General features: G+C 49.7%; 1 protein-coding gene across 2 annotated transcripts in view; it reads right to left on the bottom strand.

Annotated features, from left to right (window-relative positions):
• UBASH3B (ubiquitin associated and SH3 domain containing B) overlaps window positions 1-5,597 on the bottom strand; it is a 158,854-nt gene extending 153,257 nt beyond the window's left edge. The window contains exon 1 of one of the 2 annotated variants that reach the window (XM_024255626.3): window positions 5,051-5,597. In XM_024255626.3, coding sequence (XP_024111394.1) covers window positions 5,051-5,211 — 161 coding nt within the window. In that variant the 5' untranslated portion in view covers window positions 5,212-5,597. The remainder of the gene's footprint in view (window positions 1-5,050) is intronic. The other variant, XM_024255627.3, reaches the window with a different exon arrangement.
• Between the last annotated feature and the right edge of the window lie 7,105 nt (window positions 5,598-12,702).

Genomic DNA, 12,702 nt, shown 5'->3' with positions numbered 1-12,702 from the left:
TTCCTTCTGCCACTGCCTTGCTCTTTAATTTGGCATTGTTCAAATATTCTCAGTAGAAAAAATAGGACAATCCAATAATACATGTAAATCCTCGCCAGACACCTCAACCACCATCTCACCTCCTCTCCCTTCTTCCAATCCAACACAATAATGTCCCAATCACATCTTGCATCCTGATCCTATCTTTAACTTTCCCAAGTTCCTTTCTGTCTGTTATCTCATTTTGTCTTTGCAAAGCCCCGTGACACATGACAGGTCTTGCCATGCACAGAAGCTGGTGAAGATATTAAGGAAAAGGGGTTAAATAGAAGACCTAAAAGGTGCAGATGTCATTCAGAAGCTAGACCAGACCTTAGGACCTTTGACCCCTGCCACAGTGTCCTTCCCAAGACTATTATCTCTCAATCATTGGAAACATTAGAAAGCCATTTGTTGTAGACAAAGTTCTAGCCACCAGCAGCCTCAAAAAATAAAAATAAAAATAAAAACTGGTCAGGGTTGTATCAGCAAGGATTCCTCCAATTCAATTATTCAGTGACTTGCTCCAAGGCCCAGCATCAGCCCCAAGCTACAGAAGAGATGAGAGCCTGTCTCCCCAGAAACCAGAGGTCAGCAGGGGGATGTTAGTGCTCTGACATCAGGTCCGGCTATGCAAAGTGATGGCTCTGATCTGAGTCCTGTCCCATCTTTTCCGGTGTTAGGCTCAGACCCTCTCCTGGCCTGTGAGGCCTCCTCTTCCTCAGGTCTTTGCCCCCAACACATTCTTTATTTTCCTTCCAATCAACCTCACTAGCCTCAAGGAAGCTGGACCCTTATTTTTAGAACCCTTAAAACAGGGAAGTGCTAGTGGATATAGAAAAAAGGAAGCGATTGGCCATTTTGACCTTTGAAAGGTTTCCTTCCTGATGCCTCCCTAACACCTCCTTAACCTGGACTTGCACACGAGCGCACACACACACACGCACACACACACCGTGAAATCGCCACTTCTCAGTCCTTCTCCATGAGGCAAATTCTCCTATAGCAGTGTCTAAGTTGGACTGAAGTTCATATAGTGGAATGGAAAAAACCTAGCCCAGCTCCAGGGAGTAATGAGCTAGAGAGAGCACACCCTGAGGTCACCCTGCTTGAGCCAGCCCTGCAGCCCTCTGGTCCTCTTAGCTCTGTCAAGCACTTAACAAGCATGCAGTCATTAATTGCGTTCCCCTCAGAGGGCAACAGCGTGGCCCGGAGGGGACTAAGTGACTTTTGCAAGACCACAGCACAGTGCAGTCCAGAATGGGCTGGGTGGGATCCGGCCTTGCTGGCCTCAACCCTCTCTGCCAGCCCACCAAGAGCCTGGCCTGAGTGCCCCTTCTTGCTGCCGCACACCACACCACCAGACCCAGTTACACCCATAGGGGAAACTAGAGCTGTCATCCCTGGCTGCTGTCACTCTGTCAAAAGGGCCTAGAGCTGTCAGCCCTGGCTAATGTCAGTCTGTCAAAAGGGCCAGGTTTGAGACAACCATCTTACCCCTTCTTAAAGCATCACATCCAAGTCTTCTAGACCCAGGAGACCATCACTGCTCTTTGGGGCTTTGGATTTTCATTATGCTCAGCCCTCCAGGCATAAAGCTCAAGAGAGAAGCTTCTGATGAGCTAAGCCTGATGCCCTTGCTCTTTCTTCTCAACTCTCAAAAATGAAGTTCAATGCCTGTTCTCTGACGCCTCTGATGGCCCCTTTTCAAACTGGTCTAAGTTATTAGGGGGAAGGCCGACCGCATCAGCCTTTCTGGGTTGAAGCAGAGGAGGGAAGCAAGCCTGGGCAAGGAGTCCGACTAGATCAGGTGACCTCCAAGAGCTTCACTCCCTTCCAGGCAGAGAATTTAAGAAAAAGAGCAGCAAACCCAACCTCCCTCTCTCCAGGCCTACTCGTTACCTCTTTGGCAAAGAGGGGCAGTGCTAGTAGTAATATAAAAATAGCTGTGATAGGCTAAATAATGATCCCCCAAAAGACACATACATCCTAATCCCTAGAAGCTGTGAATGCCGCCTTATACGTTTTTTTTTTTAAAGGACTTTGCAGATAATGATCTTGAGATGGGGAGATTACTCTGGATTATCCAAGTGGGCCCTAAGTACAACCACATGTATCCTTATAAGAGACATGCCAAGGAAGATTGGACACAGACAGAAAACAAAGACAATTTGACCACAAACACAGTGATTGGATTGATGCAGCCACAAGCCAAAGAATGCCAGCCCCCACCAGAAGGTAGGAGAGGCAGGGAGTGGATTCCCCTAGAGCCTCCAGAGAGAGCACGGCCCTGCTGATGCCTTGATTTCAGCCCAGTGATACTGATTTTTAACTCCTGGTCTCTACAATTGTGAGAGAATAAATTTCTGCTGTTCTAAGCCATTCAGTTTGTGACAATTTGTTACAGCAGTCATAGGAAGCTAATACAGTAACTAATGCTTCATGATTGCTCACTATGTGCCAGGAACTGTTCTAAGCATTTTACCCACATTCAATCATTTGTATCCTGGCCCTACTGGCCCTAGATGGTGTGAGGCCTGGGCTGTGCAGATAGAATACCTGGGTTTGAATCTCAGCTTCACTGCTTACTGTTGTGACCTCGAGCAAGTTATGCAACCCTTCTAAACCTCAGTTGCCCAATTCATAAAATGGGCATGTGGTACCTTCCTCATTGAGTTGCTAGGAGGATAAAATGGGTAATAAAGATATAAGTACTTAGAACAGTATGGAGCAAGTATTCAATACATGTTAGCTATTAGGAGATCTCAGGGATTGAGCAAGCCAAAAATGACCCTTATGCTAATCTGTCAAGACATGGCAAGACCTCCTGGACTCAGTGCAGGAGAAAAGATGTCCCTTTAAAGCTGATTTGAATTCGAATCTCAAATATGACTGTCTGAGGAGTTAAGTATTTCTTCCCTTAATTAAGCAATTTAGGTTTTTAATGCTGGCCTCATTTCAAAACAGGCAGTAGCCTGAGACTATGCTAATTCTGCAGCATTTCCCAGCTGACTTCCCCACTCCCACCTCCAGTTTTTTTGTTTTTTGTTTTTTTGTTTTTTTTTTTTTGAGATGAAGTCTCGCTCTGTTACCCAGGCTAGACTGCAGTGGCGCGGTCTTGGCTCACTACAACCTCCACCTACCAGGCTCAAGGGATTCTCTTATCTCAGCCTCCCAAGTAGCTGGGATTACAGGTATGCACCACCCCACCCAGCTAATTTTTGTATGTTTAGTAAAGACAGGGTTTCACCATGTTGGCCATGCTGGTCTGGAACTCCTGTCCTCAAGTGATCTGGCTGCCTCAGCCTCCCAAACTGCTGGGGTTACACCCAGCCCCACCCCCAGTTTTTAAGGAGAGCTGTGCACATTGATCATCCACACTGACAACTTCACCTGAAGCATCCACACCTGACACACCCCTGCAGAACCCACATTTTCTCCCTGTAATTCTGGTATCAGGAACTGGAGCCCTAGTATTAGGAAGTCGTATTGGGACGTCAGTGGAAGGCAGAAACCATCAGTCCATTTTGCAGCCTTCTAAGGCCACTCCAATGCGTCCCAGCAGCCTGGAGAATAACAAATTCAAGGGTCTACTTTGATTAAGAGATTACAACCAAGTTAGCAAAGAATAAACAAGGTTTGCCCAGAGACAAGGGAGGGAAGACATAAAGTTATCGCCTGTAATCCCAGCACTTTGGGACACCGATGTGGGTGGATCACCTGAGGTCAGGAGTTCGAGACCAGCCTGGCCAACATGGCGGAACCCCATCTCTTCTAAAAATATAAAAATTAGCCGGGCGTGGTGGCGCATGTCTATGGTCTCAGCTACTCGGGAGGCTAAGGTGGAAGAATCGCTTGAACCCGGGAGGCGGAGGTTACAGAGGTTGCGTCACCGCACTCTAGCCTGGCGACACAGCAAGGCTCCGTCTCAAAAAATAAATAAATAAATAAAGTTATCACCTGAAAAAAAAATGTGAGAAGGGAAAAAAATAAAAAGGACTTTCATATACTTGGCCCTCACTGATAAAGTTTGGCCAGCTCTCCTGTTCAGGTGATGTAATTCAAAGATGAAAAGAAGCTGCGCCCAGTCCGGACCCCAGGCCTTGTGTCCCCACCTAAGAAATCTGCACGCCAGGGATTAACCAGGGGAGAAGGGCCTGGCCGCTGGGCCTTGGCTTCCTCTTAGGCAGAGTTCCAGCCCCTTAGACTTGAGCCGACCGGCTTGAGACAACTCCGGCCGCCGCCGCCCTATGCTGGCAAACAGGCCTCTCCCCAGCAGGCTCCAGGGGCAGCCACCTGCGCTCTCTCTGCCCTCCCCTACCCCACGCTCCTAGAGGAAGGATGAAGAACAGCTCCCCCTCCTTACTCTCAGGCACCCACAGATTTCTGAGCTGCCGTCACCACTGACGAGAACCCAGGTCCCCTGGAGGGATCGCTTCTCCTTCTGATTCCATCCTCCCCATCAATGAACACGCAGCAACACCCACGCTCCCGCTCCTCCTACTCCAGGGGGAGACCGAACCCGAGAGCGACATCCGGAGCTGGAAGCCGCTGCAACGGGGGCGCCGGCCTCCCTGCCCCGCAGTCTCTCGCCCTTTCCCAGACACCGGAGGATCCCAGACCAGCCCAGTATTCCAGACGGAGAGGGTGCCCAAGTCCTCCGCAGGGCCCCGCCCCCTAGGCGCTCGGCGCTGGAGACCTAGGGGAGCGCGTGAGAGAAACGCTGAGCTCCACCCGGGTGGGGCGGAGGCTGGGCACTGTACCCGAGACTCGAACCCCGCGCCCTCGTCCCCCAGCTTTAGGCATCCCATGGCGAGCCCTGGCCCAACGCCCCCGCGCCGCGTCTTCTCCGGCACCCCCGCCCGGAGCCGAGTCCCGGGTTGCCAGAGCTCCCATCCTGCCCCCAACAGGTCTCGGGCAGCGGGGAGCGCGCTGCCTGTCCCGCGGGCGCTGGGAGGCGAGCCGGAGCGAAGCCGAGGGCCGGCCGCGCGCGCGGGAGGGGTCGCCGAGGGCTGCGAGCCCGGCCACTTACGCGCGGGCTCTGGGGAACCCCATGGAGAGGAGCACGTCCAGCGCCGATCCATGCTTGATGGTGCCGGGGCGCTGTTGGCGGTTCCTCCGGGGGGTGACTTTGCTGTACAGCTCCTCTCTCGCAGCCATGCCGAGCGGACTGGGGTGGCCGTACTGAGCCATGGCTCAGCGGCCAGCCATCGCCAGGGAAGGAGCCCGAGCCGGATGGTCCGGGAAGGAGGAGGGAGTCGGGCTGGGCCAGGGGAGGGGGCTCGGGGACCCAGAGCCAGGCAGGAGGCGGCGGCGGCGGAGGCGGCGCTCCGAGCTTCCCCAGTGTCGAGACTCTGACGCTTCCTGGTGAGGCCACAGGAGCCAGAACGCCGGCAAGCAGCCGCTGCGGGACGAGCCTCAGCCACTCGGGCCCCCGGCTGCCCCCAGCGCTGCGCCTGCAGTAGCCCTGTCTCCTCCGCCCCCTTCCCTCTCCTCGCCTAGCAGTCCGGGAATTTGCAATGAGTAATTTTTGAATGGATCAAAAAGGAAAAGGAGCCCTGTGGGCTGGCCCTGACTTGCCTGTACCCGGGCCCCGCCCCTCTCTTAAAGCGGCCGCGCTGTCCGAGGCTGCTCCGTGCGGGCAAGAGCTGTAGTCGCGCTACTTGGAGGCGGAGGATCCCAACCTTATGGGCTGCTTGTGTGCTTCACCTCCCGAGAGTCATCCCCGGCCCCAGCCCTCTCCTTGGCTGGCATACCCGCCCAGCTGGGCCTCAAGACAGCAGATCAACCCATTTCAAGTTTCATGTGGTTCTAGATGCGGTTATTAATGGAAATCGGGTGAACTGATGGATGATACTAATGGGCCAGAAGGCCAAGCCATAAGGCCTGGGTAAAAGGTTTTGCTTCTCAAAGATCCTGCAAAACCCAAAGGGTTGTTAGGACCATCGGAGGCTGAGTTCCTAATCAGTCGGCCGAGTGGCTGCACTAAAGACCTACTGCGCTCTACAAGGTTATGGTCAGTGACTGAATAGTGCCTTCCCGGTGGGGCAGAGGGGGTGGAGAGCAGGACCTCAGGTTCTCAGAGCTGGCAGGACCTGGGAGGGGACAAGCAAAGAGGGACAGGGTAGAAAGAAGAGGGAAGGGAAAAAGAAAGGAGGAAGGAGGAGGAGAAGAAGGAAGGGCTAGGAGGGTAGAGGAAGAAGGAACAGAGAAAAAGACACTTCCTAATTGTAAGAGGTGTTCAAAAGGGAATGGGCTTATTTCATTAGGGAGTGGATATCCTGTCAATAAAAGGATTCAAAGAAGGACTGAATCACCACTGCACAATAATAAGTGAATTGTATCATAGGTTGGACAAAACTACTCCCACTGCAAAGATGGCGGAAGTCACAACCATATTGATGCCCCACACCCCACCTGGTGAATTTGGCTGGGGGATGCTAACCCTCTTTCATTTGGAAACAAAGTCATTGTCTCCAGTCAGGGACAAGGGTCCCACTTGCTATAATGAAAGAGGCAATGAGTAAACCCTAACTGATAGTCTTTTTTGGGTAATAATAATAATAAAACCTAACATTTATTGGGCTCTTGTGCCAGTCATCGTGCTAATCGTAATGAATGAATTAACTCATTGAATTTTTACACTGACCCTAGGAGTGTGTTTAATCATTATCCCAGTTTTATAGATGAGAAAACTCAGCTCAGAGAGGTTGGGAAGATCATAGAGCTGGTAAGTGTGTAGCTAGAGCACCTGTATCCACTGCGGTGCCTTAGACAAGTTACTTCTCCTCTCTACAGCCTAATTTCCTCATTTGTATGGACCGTGGCAACCTAACCTTGCACACACTGGGTTTTCCAGAAATGTCAGTCCGGGCCTGTCCCTGGTTGGAATATGGGGGAGGGATGGTGACCTGCACCCGTGGAGTGGCTTTTTGAGGTTGCTTTATAAGGCCTCTAAAGGTTTTACCAGGGGAAATGATACAGCGTAACTCCCTGAGTCCGGAATTGGTTTCCTAAAGAATAGCCAGTAGTGTTTGGAAGCAGGGAGATAAGACAGATGGAGCTTAAGCAACAATATGCATTAATTCTGCCTCCTGCTGTGAGGGAAAATTAATGCTTCCTGGGTAGGAGCTTCTTCCAGAGCAAAGGGGATATCCTGGAGACCTTGCAGAATGCTGTTCCAGGGCATGGAGCAAAAAGACAAGACTGGGCTGGCAACCCCATACCTAGTATTAGCCTCCTTGGATGTGTTCAGTAAAACATGCTGGATTTTACCCAGTATTCTGAATTGTTTCCAAATGCCTGGGCTGAAAGTCAAATGATCTGGATCTTAGTCAAGAGATAATAATGTATGTGAAAGCGCTTTGTAAACCATAAAGCGCTATATAAATGATAACTCAAATTTATTGAGTACTTACTATATGCTGGTATTGTTCTTTGCTTCTTACATATGTGACTCAAACAATTCCTTGACAAGACTATGAACTAGGAACTACTTTACAAATGAAGGTGCTGAGACAGAGGTCAAGTATCTTGTCCAAGGTCACATGGCTAGTAAATGGCAGAGCCAAGATTTGAACTCTTAACATTTGGCCAAACAACTACTTACGACCATTGTTATGATGATAAAAGGACACCAGCCTTTAAGATAGTTTTTTGACTCCACCTATGCCCCTTGACATAGAATTGCTGGATCTCTGTTTCTCCAGAAAAATTGAATTAATTCTCTTTCTCCCTGCCTTTAGGCAAACTGTAAGATAAAGGAAATGATGCATATAAAAATAGTTTTAGGTAGACTGGAAAAAGCACTATGGAAAACTAGGCACCTGAGATGCAAACTGTTTTTGTCTGGGACACTTTTACAGAAATCCCAGCTTGGCTTCCTCACTTGTCTTCAGTTCAGTGCCAACCCCTATTTTATTTAGGACTCCTGCCATTTGTTCTGCACTGGGTTGGGGGTCTGGCAATTCAGGTGCATTGTGCTTTAATTGTGTTGATGTTGAAAAGCTAGGAAAAGCTTCATAAATGTCTACATTGTTCTATTACAAAGAGAGAAGGGGGGGCTGGGTGCGGTGGCTCACCCCTGTAATCTCAGCACTTTGGGAGGCTGAGGTGGGCGGATCACAAGGTCAAGAGATCGAGACCATCCTGGCCAACATGGTGAAACCCCATCTCTACTAAAAATACAAAAATTAGCTGGGCGTGGTGGCGCGTGCCTGTAGTCCCAGCTACTCGGGAGGCTGAGGCAGGAGAATCGCTTGAACCCAGAAGGCGGAGGTTGCAGTGAGCTGAGATCACACCATTGCACTCCAGCCTGGCAACAGAGCAAGACTCCGTCTCAAAATAAATAATAAATAAATAAATAAATAAATAGAGAGAAGAGAAACGACTATTCATCTGGCAGTATATCTTACAGTAGCCAAAAGAGGTGAGATGAGAGTAGGGGTCTTGCACAGGGACAGAGCTGACACACCAGCATGAAGCTCTTCCCTCAGAAGCGAAAGCAAGTTGACATGTCCCCGTGTGTGGTCATGTCAGAATCCACTCTGGACCACAAAGCTCTCTTTGTTCATGTGAGCATGTTTAACCCTCCCTTATTGGCCCCTGCCACATTTTTGCTATGGTACATCCTCTCAGATGGCCAGAGGGAGACCCAGGATGGGCCCAGTTGGCTGCACTCATAATATCTGAAGCATGTCCTATGTCTTCTCCTTCTCCTTCACTCTGTCCTTGAGGAATGGTCAAGTAGTAACAAGAAGAACATGCAGTAGGTCTGTAATCCTAGCACTTTGGGAGGCCAAGGCAGGTGGGCGGATTGCTTGAGCTCAGGAGTTGGAGACCAACCTCGGCAAAATGGTGAACCCCATCTTAATTAAAAATATAAAAATTAGCCCAGCATGGTGATGCTTGCCTGTAGTTCCAGCTGCTTCGGGGGCTGAGGCAGGAGGACTGCTTGAACTTGGGAGGTCGAGGTTGCAGTGAGCCAAGCCGAGATGGCACCATTGCACTCCAGCCTGAGTGACAAAGTGAGACCCTGTTAAAAAAACAAACAAGGCCTGGCGCAGTGGCTCATGCCTGTAATCCCAGCACTTCAGGAGACAGAGGCGGGTGCATCACGAGGTCAGGAGTTCAAGACCAACCTGGCCAAGATGGTGAAACCCTGTCTCTACTAAACATACAAATTAGCCAGGTGTGGTGACAGATGCCTGTAATCCCAGCTACTCGGGAGGCTGAGACAGAGAATGGCTTGAACCTGGGAGGCAGAGGTTGCAGTGAGCTGAGGTCACGCCCACCACTGCACTCCATCCTAGGCAACCGAGCGAGACTCCGTCTCAAAACAAAACAAAACAAAAAAAACAAACAAACAATAACAACAACAAAAACAGGCAGTAAAGTCTGCCCACTGTTTCAAGTCCTAAGGGCTGGGGTGTTGCCTTGCCAAAGGAAGGCAGCTTTGGAACTGCTGGGAATGACTTTCGCCCCTAGACTTTAAGGGGATCCTTAATGGTCAGAAGATTTTGAAACCATGTGCTGCCCCTCTCTGGGCCTCAACTTCCTTGCTTGCCAAATGAAGGGGTTAGCTTAGCCTAGGGATCGCTAGGATTTTGTCAACGGACCCCCAGGAACTTTGAAGGACAGGGGTTGGGGTTACCCAACTGAGGATTAAGAGGGTAGTGTGGTATCCTCTTTTCTTGCATTATAAGTCTATCAGCTTTATATGTTGGGAGTTTTTTTGGTTTTTTTTGGTTTTTGTTTTTTTTGTTTGTTTGTTTGTTTTGAAATGGAGTCTCTCCCTGTCACCCAGGCTGGAGTGCAGTGTCACGATCTCAGCTCATTGCAATCTCTGCCTCCCGGGTTCAAGCAATTCTCCTGTCTCAGCCTCCCGAGTAGCTGGGATTATAGGCATGCGCCACCATGCCCAGCTAATTATTGTATTTTTAGTAGAGACAGGGTTTCACCATGTTGGCCAGGCTGGTCTTGAACTCCCAACCTCAAGTGATCTGCCCGCCTCAGCCTCCCAAAGTGCTGGGATTATAGGCATGAACCACAGGGCCTGGCCAAGATCTAATTTTTTTAAGTGTTTTTTTTTCTTTCTTTCTTTCTTTTTTTGTTTTGTTTGTTTTGCTTTGTGTTTTTCAGGGTCTCGCTCTGTCACCCAAGCTGGAGTGCAGTGGTCTCAACTTGGGCTCAAATTATCCTCCCACCTCAACCTCTTGAGTAACTGGGACTACAGGTGTGTCCCACCATGCCCAGCTTCTTTTTTTTTTTTTTTTTTTGGTAGAGATGAGGTCTTGCTGTGTTGCCCAGGCTGGTCTTGGACTCCTGGACTCAACTGATTCTCCTGCCTTAACCCTTCAAAGTGCTGGGATTATAGGCATGAGCCACCACACCTGGCCTCAAGATCTAATTTTGAATAGACTTGTTTTGTTTTGAGTAGAGACAAGGTCTTGCTCTATTGCCCAGGCTGGTCTCCACCTCCTGGCCTCAAGTGATCCTTCTGCCTTCCTCTCAGCCTCCCAAGGTGCTGGGATTAAAGGCAGGTGAACCACCTCTCCCAGAAGAACAGACTTTTTTAAATGTAAATTTAGGCCAGATGTGGTGACTCATGCCTCTAATCCCATCACTTTGGGAAACCAAGGCAGGTGGATCCCTGGAGCCCAAGAGTTTGAGACCAGCCTGGGCAACATAATGAGACCCTATCTCTATTAAAAAATAATAATAATAGACCTGGCACTGGCCAGGCGCAGTGGCTCACACCTGTAATCCCAGCACTTTGGGAGGCTGAGGGGTTGGATCACCTGAGGTCACGAGTTCGAGACCAGACTGACCAACATGGAGAAACCCCCTCTCTATTAGAAATACAAAAATTAGCCGGGCATGGTGGCGCATGCCTATAATCCCAGCTACTCAGGAGGCTGAGGCAGGAGAATCGCTTGGACCCGGGAGGTGGAAGTTGCAGTAAGCTGAGATCGCACCATTGCACTCCAGGCTGGGCGACAGAAGGAGACTCTGTCTCAAAAAAATATAATAAATAAATAATAATAAAAAAAACAGACCAGGTGTGGTGGCACACATCTGTAATCCCAGCACTTTGGGAGGCCAAGGCAGGAGGATCACGATGTCAGGAGATAGAGACCAGCCTGGCCAACATGCTGAAACCCCAGGTCTACTAAAAATACAAAAACTAGCTGGGTTTGCTGGCACGTGCCTGTAGTCCCAGCCACTCAGGAGGCTGAGGCAGGAGAATCGCTTGAACCTGGGAGGTGGAGGTTGCAGTGAGCCAAGATTGCGCCACTGCACTCCAGCCTGGGTGACAGAGCAAGACCCTGTCTGAAAACAGACAAACAAACAAACCCCAAACAAACAAAAACAATCCAGGACAAGTCTTTGTACAAGTGTGGCTCTCTGGATTGGAAACCACCAGTGTTGGCCAGCATCTAAGCAAGGAAGGGACAGGTCACTCTCTTTCTCTCCTCTCTCCTTCCTTCCAAAAGACTCCTAGGCAAAAGAGATGCTTCATCTCTGGAGGAATCTGATTGTACAAGTTTCCTGTGGTGACTGTAACCGATGACCACAAACTGGGTGGCTTACAACAATTAGAAATATTAATTTCGCAATTCTGGAGGCCAGAAGCTCTAAATCAGAATTCCTGGGCTAACCTCAGGTGTCAGCAGGGCTGCGCTCCCTCTGGAGGCTCTGGAAGGGAACCTATTTCTTGCCTCTTCCAGTTTCTGGTGCCTGCTGGAGTTCCGTCGCTTGTCACTACATCCTCCTAGTCTTTTTAAATACAATTTAATATTTTTTTCCGAGACGGATTCTTGCTGTGTTGCCGAGGCTGGAGTGCAGTGGTGCGATCTCGGCTCACTGCAACCTCCGCCTCCCAGGTTCAAGCAATTCTCCCGCCTCAGCTTCCCGAGTAGCTGGGATTACAGGCACATGCCACCATGCCCGGCTAATTTTTGTATTTTTAGTAGAGATGGGATTTCACTATGTTGGCCAGGCTGGTCTCAAACTCCTGACCTCGTGATCCGCCTGCCTCAGCCTTCCCAAGTGCTGGGATTACAGGCGCGAGCCACCGCGCCTGGCCTCCCCCAGTCTTTAAGGCAGCATCTTCAAGTCTTCCTGTTCTGTCTTCACATCACCTTCTCTGTGTGCATCTCTCTGACATCTCTTTTTACCTTTTCTTTATAAAGACACTTGTGGTCACATTTAAGGCCACTTAGATAATCTAGAACACTCTCTCCATCTCAAGATTCTCAATTTTTCTTTTTCTTTTTATTTTTAGATGGCATTTCACTCTTGTCACCCTTGTTAGAGTGCAATGGCGCAATCTTGGCTCACTGCAACCTCCACCTCCCGGATTTAAGCAAGTCTCCTGCCTCAGCCTCTCAGGTAGCTGGGATTACAGGCATGCACTACCACGCCCAGCTAATTTTTTTTATTTTAATAGATACCGGGTTTTGTCATGTTGACCAGGCTGGTCTCGAACTTCTGACCTCAGGTGATCCACCTGCCTCGGCCTCCCAAAGTTCTGGGATTACAAGTGTGAGCCACCACACCTGGCCTAAGATCCTTAATTTCATTACATCTTCAAAAATCCTGGTTAGGACTTGCTATCTCCGGGTGGCCATTTCACCTACCACACTAGTATTCCTTAGAGCATCTAATTTTGAGGCTGAATGG

This window comes from Pongo abelii, chromosome 9 (genome assembly GCF_028885655.2).
Source record: "Pongo abelii isolate AG06213 chromosome 9, NHGRI_mPonAbe1-v2.0_pri, whole genome shotgun sequence".
Taxonomy (NCBI): domain Eukaryota; kingdom Metazoa; phylum Chordata; class Mammalia; order Primates; family Hominidae; genus Pongo; species Pongo abelii.
This window is presented reverse-complemented; position numbering and strand designations above follow the sequence as displayed.